This window comes from Pangasianodon hypophthalmus, chromosome 1 (genome assembly GCF_027358585.1).
Source record: "Pangasianodon hypophthalmus isolate fPanHyp1 chromosome 1, fPanHyp1.pri, whole genome shotgun sequence".
Classification (NCBI taxonomy): Eukaryota; Metazoa; Chordata; class Actinopteri; order Siluriformes; family Pangasiidae; genus Pangasianodon; species Pangasianodon hypophthalmus.
Window position 1 is genome coordinate 13,154,470 of NC_069710.1, and position 7,013 is coordinate 13,161,482.

Here is a 7,013-nt window from a genome sequence, read left to right on the forward strand (position 1 = left end):
TTGGGGATGGCATAAATAATCCATCTATATTCACGTTCATTATACCCATGACTGTATTTCACATGCACCTCCTCAATCATCTGTTTATAACATGTTACTGATGTGTCTGAAAAATACGAATGGAGAGCAGATCTCAGGGCTGGCTCCCTCTAGCCTGTCCAAGGTTATGTACCAATTCCTCTCTGCCACTGCGAGTATCGATGGCCCACCATGGGAGGAAGTAAAATGTGTGCTGAACTCTGGGAGCCTAATACAGCTATACTAGTAGACTTGACAAATCAAATTAGTTTGAAGATGATTACCACAGGGTATTAATGCATTCTGACAACACCCATCATCACCATTTGATTCCGGTTTTGTAGAGTTCTTTAGGGGCATCCACACTTCATCTGCCTCCCAAAAGACACCATTGATCATCCTCGAAGATGTGCAGAATCATGCTTATGTTATGAACCTTATGAATCTGCCAGAAAGAGGATAACACCATGAAGTTTGTACATCAGCAGCTTTTGTTCATATATATGACTCAACGAGTCAAGTTCAAACTTGCTGGCTTGCTGAATCATACTGCGGAATTCTTTTCAACAGTTACTTCTTTTTCTGACTAATGGTGCTTAGCCAGATATTGGTTGCTGTGGCCCAGACTCTCGTCTCTTAATGTGCATTTGAAGCTGCTTTATTCTCCTTCCCTGAAATGACTATGCTGTGCATTCAGAAATGACCTATTAGTACCAAGTACTAGCCTATCCTCAGTGAACTGTGAGTTTGAATTGGCTTGTTCTTTTGATGGTTTTTAGACTATTGTTAAAATGTAGTTCACATTTTCAAAAAATTCCTGTCTACATGAAGAATGTCTCTGTCCACATGAAAGCACCAAGAGACAATTTGAAAATGCCTGTATGAATATGCCAGCCCAGTAGATGGTGATAGCATGTCAAACTGTTATGACATAACCTTTAAGAGCATGCATATTGAGTGCAGGGTTGCCAGGGTCAGGTTTTTAATGCCAAATTGGACTAGATTTCAAACAATGTAGTGAAAAAAGCAAGTCCGTGGGTGGATTTTTGGTTTATTATAAAAGTGGCTACCATGATGTAAATCTACTCAGTTTCCACAAACATAGTCTATAGTAAACAAAGATAAAGTGTAAGTGCAGCCCGTATGTCAACGATTTACAGAACCACAAAAGGCATATTGCAAATACTGAAAATTAGAAATGCGTGCGTACCACAGTTAACTTGTTTCCCCATGCATAGGCTGAAGTAAAAAGAAAATCCAATGACCAAACTTTCTGTGCTAGTTTTAGGACTTTTTGTGTGATTTTTAAGATGTAGTTGGGCCAACATGGCCAAAAGGTTTAAAACAAAAATAGCACAAACAAGCATTCATATGTGTGGACTGATGCTAAGGTGGAACTACTGCTTAACCTTCCACTTGAATACAAATTCAACGACTGCTGGAAAAGTTGGCTGGGAATGATGCCACAGCAAGTACTCTTGACATTTCAGCTGCTATTCATGAGCAGTATATCCTTCATAGTAGAGGATGCAGAAAAACTAGGAAGAAACACATTATCAAATAAGAAATTATAGAGTACAAAGTAACAGTCTAGTCACCAGCTGTTAGATTTAGCACAATCATAACATGCAAGACCACAACAAGTATTTGTAGGTTGACAGTGTGATTTTAACCTTTTTTAAACATACATTTGAAAATGGAGTTGTAATTTTTCCACCCTTGAGGGTATTAAAAAAAAAAAAAAAAAAAGGCTTCATTTTCAATTACCCAAACCTTGGATGTGAGGCCAAATCACAGAGGGGGAAAAAAATAATAAAAAATTCCAAAATATCTGTATACATGTGGATGGGGGCAGGGGGCCCACACACCTTCAAGGGCAGCGCTACCTGCTGCGCCATGTGCTGTCCCAAAAAAACATTACATTTGGTTAAATGACTTAAAAGGAATTAGTTGCCTCAGGAACCCTACATAATGCATGTATAGTGCTTGCACACAGTCATGCAATCTAAAGAGCACTTATAAGTCCTGTACTAGTTCCCTTTTCTGGAAAGAGACCATTTTCAAGGTTCTATGACCAAAAACACCGCTGCTCTTCTGTTTTCATATCAGCCATGATTTCAGAGATTTCCTCTGCGCCATCCATCATCGGTCACGATAGCAATTCAATTCAGCTGCTGCCTTACCACAGCAATCTATTCACATCAATACTAAATGATAACAGAGTATATACATGCACACACCTACGTAGGTAGCTACATCCCTGTGTATGTTCATATTGTTGTGGGATCAGGTGATCTTTATTTGTCTGATGGTCTTGCAAAAAATATTCCTTTAAAGTCTGTTTTGACTTTTAGTCTGCTGCACGGGTGGAAAATGAATTGTTAAATCTCTCACCTCTTTTCATTAGTGATGCGAACTCAGAGAGTTTCCCTTGACTTTGCACACCATGGTAAGGCTTAGCAAGGCATGCACACACCCCTTTTTTCCACAAAAAAGCAGGCATAGATAAAAACATTGTTCCTAGTTGGTATACATTATAAGAAAAAAAAAAAGTTGCATTATTTACACTTACTACTACTGAACAGTTTTAATATATTAAACAGAATGCACTAAATATAAATGGATCAACTACAAATGCTTGAACCCAAGTTCTACTGAGAAAGGAAATTATCTGGGGGTTGCTAGCTAATGCTACACTGTGGTACCTTGAAATGTAATCATTATAATCATAAATGCTCCAGAAATATTATTTTCCATTAACTTTTGAATCTGTTTAACACCTCCTCTTTGACTCATCCTTTTCTATGAGTCATCCATTATAGGCTATGAAAAATGTAAGATTTAGTATCACTCAACCCTGTTACCTGAACACGTTCACACACATTCACACGTTCAACTGGAAGTTACATCATCTGACCATGCTGAGGAGTCATTCTCTTGTTCACTTTTCTATTTTCATACATACTGATATTGTGATACTGACTGACAAGCTCTCTGTTAAATTACAACACTGTTACCCAATACTAGATTTAAAAATAAAAACAAATTTAGTTTCAAAACAATCATTTTATGTCAATCATTACAACGTCCTTAATGTCTTCATGCCACTAACAGTGACACTAGTTAACATGTGTGTTTGCTAATTCAATACTAAAAAACTCCACTGTTACTCATTTAAAAGCAAAATGCAGCCAGTGAAAAAAGCAAAGCATTTAAAAAGCAAAATGAATCCTTGTTTAAAAAAAAAAAAAAAAAAAAAAAAAAAGAGAGAGTTTCCTGAGATGGGTTCAAACATTTTTCCAGTCATGGAATCACTCACATATCTTTCAGAAACCACAATAAAATCATGGAGGGATGTTTCTTCTTTATGCTTTTGAAATTGTTACTGCATCACAAATATTAAAGTGTTGTTAAACAATCTTTTAAACACTCAGTATAGTACAGGAGCCATTTATGCATCTTGCACATGGGAGAGTAGCTACATTATTATGTACAATATTTAAAATATATATAATTGATGCATCATACATAATGTATGTTTAGGTTCTAACTGGAACCTCTGCTGTAGGTTAATACAATGAGAACCTTGAACAGCTTTCCCAATGGGACAAACCAAAGAACTCGGCAATTCCTTTATTCTTCTAAAGGGGAGTGTGAGGTCTGTCTGCTCCCTTCTTAGAACTCCCAGAATCCTTACTGAGTCAGCAACCAACCATAAACTCCATATCCCAGAATTCCCAGGCAACATCACCTGACCAGTCAAATTACTCCCATCTCTATCCCTATCCCCAAATTCCAAGAGTTAGATCTCTTTTTACTGTTATTCCTGTTCTTAGACTCCTAGCCCACTACTTAATCTAATCTACTCAAAGCTTGACTTATATACATTTACACATAAATGAATCCATTTATTTTGATAATATATCCGATAAAAACAGAGCCATGTTCAACCCTGTTAGCACTGATATTCAGTGAGGGGTAATAAGCTTGAACATCCAGACTAAACATGTGATCATGCATTGTTCCTAGTTCTAGCTCATGGAAAATTAATGGGAAAATAAATTAATTGTGTGAAGAAATCACATGTAGCTAAATAAATGCTCATGCACTGGGGACAATCAATTTACAGACGTTTTTAGGATAAGACAAGACATAAATCACGAATCACTTAACAGCATTACTGTAAATTATCATGAATCATTATCCTCATTTTTGTTGCACTCAAGACATCTATAAACTTTCTATGTATCTTGATATAGCTTGATAAACGTTCTACACAGTATGCCAAGTTAAATTAAATAAAATTAAATGATTTGTCTTTTGGTGAAACTCCATTGAACACCTTAGCTTCAACATTTTTAATATATTTATTTTTTTTTTTTTAAGGATTGAAGAAATCAGCTTAGTCATATCACAGATCTAAAATGCATACATTTTGTACACATTAAGAATATTGCTCTAATTTGTAAAATGATGTTTTCTCTATTTTTGGTCAACATTAACATATGTAGAACATGTATAATGTTTTGGTATTGCTACACATGGACAATCTGTTTCCTTTTTGGTGATATTTAGAAAAAGTCAGAATTGACATGGCATGCAAATTTTAAAACAAAATTGGAAATATATTTTTAAATAATTTATTCATTAAAATAAATAATATACCAGGACTATCACGGTCATGACAAACATTTTTTAAATAAATGCAGTAAATTTTCAAGTTAATATTTTGTAGCTATATATACTGTGGTAAGAGAGTGTTGAGTTGTTAATTTGTTTGAAGGCAAGCAATTCTGGAAAAAAATATATTAAAAACATATACTTACTTAATGAATGCTGAATGATTTCAAAGCCATGAAGTGTAGGATTAAGAGATAAAAACAGTTCCAACACAAGAGTAGATAATAGAAAACTGGCTTTAATTAGACTCGTCATGTATTTGTGACGATGTGATAAATTGGTGATGAGTTGCAGCTGAGCTCTGCTGAAGACCTTGAGTTCGGCCTGAAGTTGTGAATTTCTCACACTGAAATTTGAAAAAACAAAATATTTCGTACAATGTCAAACGATGGGAGTAAAAAGAAAGGGAAAGCGCCAGGTGACAAAAAGTCTTCTAAAAGGAAAGGGAAGAGGAGGGAGACATATGCTGTGTATATCTATAAAGTGTTGAAGCAGGTGGGGTTTTCTGCAAGATTTTGTGCTTTCTCAATCTTCATTTTAATTTAGACACTTTTTAAACATCTGATTGGGCCACAGTGTCAAATTCATGCCTGTGTTGTGGACATATAAGTGAACAGTGTGGTAAGAGTTCATTTTGTGCTCTGTTTTCTTTCTACAGTGTGATCAGGTACCTTTAGATAAAAGGAGCCAGATAATAAGCTAGAACAGTCCATTTAACTTAACATTAGCTCTAAATATTTTTGCCACAGTATCAGATATGATACAGGTTAAAAAAAAACACTCAAATACAGTCGGTGTAATTTTTCTAAAATCTAAATCCTCTAAGGTTCTATCTAAAATCTTACATGTTATCATATTGCAGTCATCAAGGTTTGCAAGTAGAACCCTTTCAGAAAACTAGGAAGCTTTTTAATTATCCTAAGAACCTTTGAAATATCCTCAAGTCCATCCTAGTTATTGACGAAACTGAACAATAAATCTTTGACATTTTTCTGATCGCATTTTTCTTGTTATTAGTAGTGGTAATTCAGAAACTCTTTCCTTGATACCAGTTTGACCAGCTTGGTCTGTGTTTTAGCAGCTGCTAGCTGGTCAGACTAAGCTGGATTTTTCAGCAGTGTCCTTGAAAAATATGTGATTTCCATGACTTTGACCATGGTTGTTGGTGCCAGTGTGCACAGGCTCATGTTTCGGAGGAAAAAATGTTGCCTGGTCTTTTTCCAATCTTCACTGCTCCAGTTTGGTTGAGCCTGTCCCCACTGTAGCCTCAGATTCCTGTTGTTGCCTGAGAGGATATGCTCTTCTGCTTTTGGAGCCCATGCGCTCAATGTTTGATGTGTTTCGAGATGCTTTTCAGCTCACCATGGTTGTAAAGAGTGGTTATTTGAGTTACTGTAGCTTTCCTGTCAGCTCGAACCAGTCTTGCCATTTTTCTCTGACCCTCTCTGATCACCAAGGCATTTACACCCACAGTTGTTTTGTTTTTCCCACCAACTCTAGAGAGGGTTGTATGTGAAAATCCCAAGAGATGAGCTTCAATACTCCAACTCTGGCACCAAGAGTCATGTCATGGTCATGGTCAAGTCATTGAGATCGCTCTTGACCTGTATTTGCATGATTGGACAAGCATGAATGAATGTACAGGAGTACAACTATACATAATGTGAATTTTATGTTTCATTCTGCAGGTGCACCCGGACACGGGCATCTCGAGCAGAGCTATGAGCATCATGAACTCATTTGTGAACGATGTGTTTGAGCGCATCGCCACCGAGGCATCCAGACTGACGCAGTACAACAAGCGCTCGACCATCACAAGCCGCGAGGTGCAGACCGCTGTGCGTCTGCTGCTCCCAGGCGAACTTGCCAAGCATGCTGTGTCTGAGGGCACCAAAGCTGTCACCAAGTACACTAGCTCCAAATAGCCAATTTGGGCTGGAATATTTAGTTTTTGGAAATAAAATTGCACAAAAATATCTTCTGAATGCAGTTGTCTTAAATTCATTCATTTATACAGAATCCAGGGGGGGAAAAAAACTTTTTTTTTTTACTGTTTAGTTTGGATCAGAGGTGCAAAACTGGCTCAAAAGGGCAATGCTTATTATTATTATTATTATCATTATTATTATTATTATTATTATTTTTTACATTTACAAAACAAGAATGCAAAAAAGAAATCATAAAAATAGTTTGTAAAAGAAGAACAAGAATATAAAACATAAGAAATCATACAAATTATAAACAGGAAAAAAAGAAAAATAAAAGTTTGTAAAAGAAAATCATGAAGGAGTAAATAAAAACAGAGGGAACCATGA

At 36.2% G+C, this 7,013-nt stretch overlaps 1 protein-coding gene across 1 annotated transcript; it reads left to right on the plus strand.

Moving 5' to 3' along the window:
• Positions 1–4,973: 4,973 nt before the first annotated feature.
• zgc:92591 lies at positions 4,974–6,674 on the plus strand. The gene is made up of 2 exons (XM_026926441.3): positions 4,974–5,193; positions 6,387–6,674. The coding sequence occupies exons 1-2, from the start codon at positions 5,077–5,079 to the stop codon at positions 6,621–6,623; spliced, it is 354 nt and encodes a 117-aa protein (XP_026782242.1). The 5' UTR covers positions 4,974–5,076; the 3' UTR covers positions 6,624–6,674.
• The last annotated feature ends 339 nt before the right edge of the window (positions 6,675–7,013 follow it).

Bases quoted from the DNA above. Each gene is read 5' to 3' on its own strand.
- zgc:92591 (XM_026926441.3), top strand. From the start codon at position 5,077: ATGTCAAACGATGGGAGTAAAAAGAAAGGGAAAGCGCCAGGTGACAAA. The intron at 5,194-6,386 runs GTGGGGTTTTCT...TTCATTCTGCAG, and splicing joins TCTATAAAGTGTTGAAGCAG to GTGCACCCGGACACGGGCAT.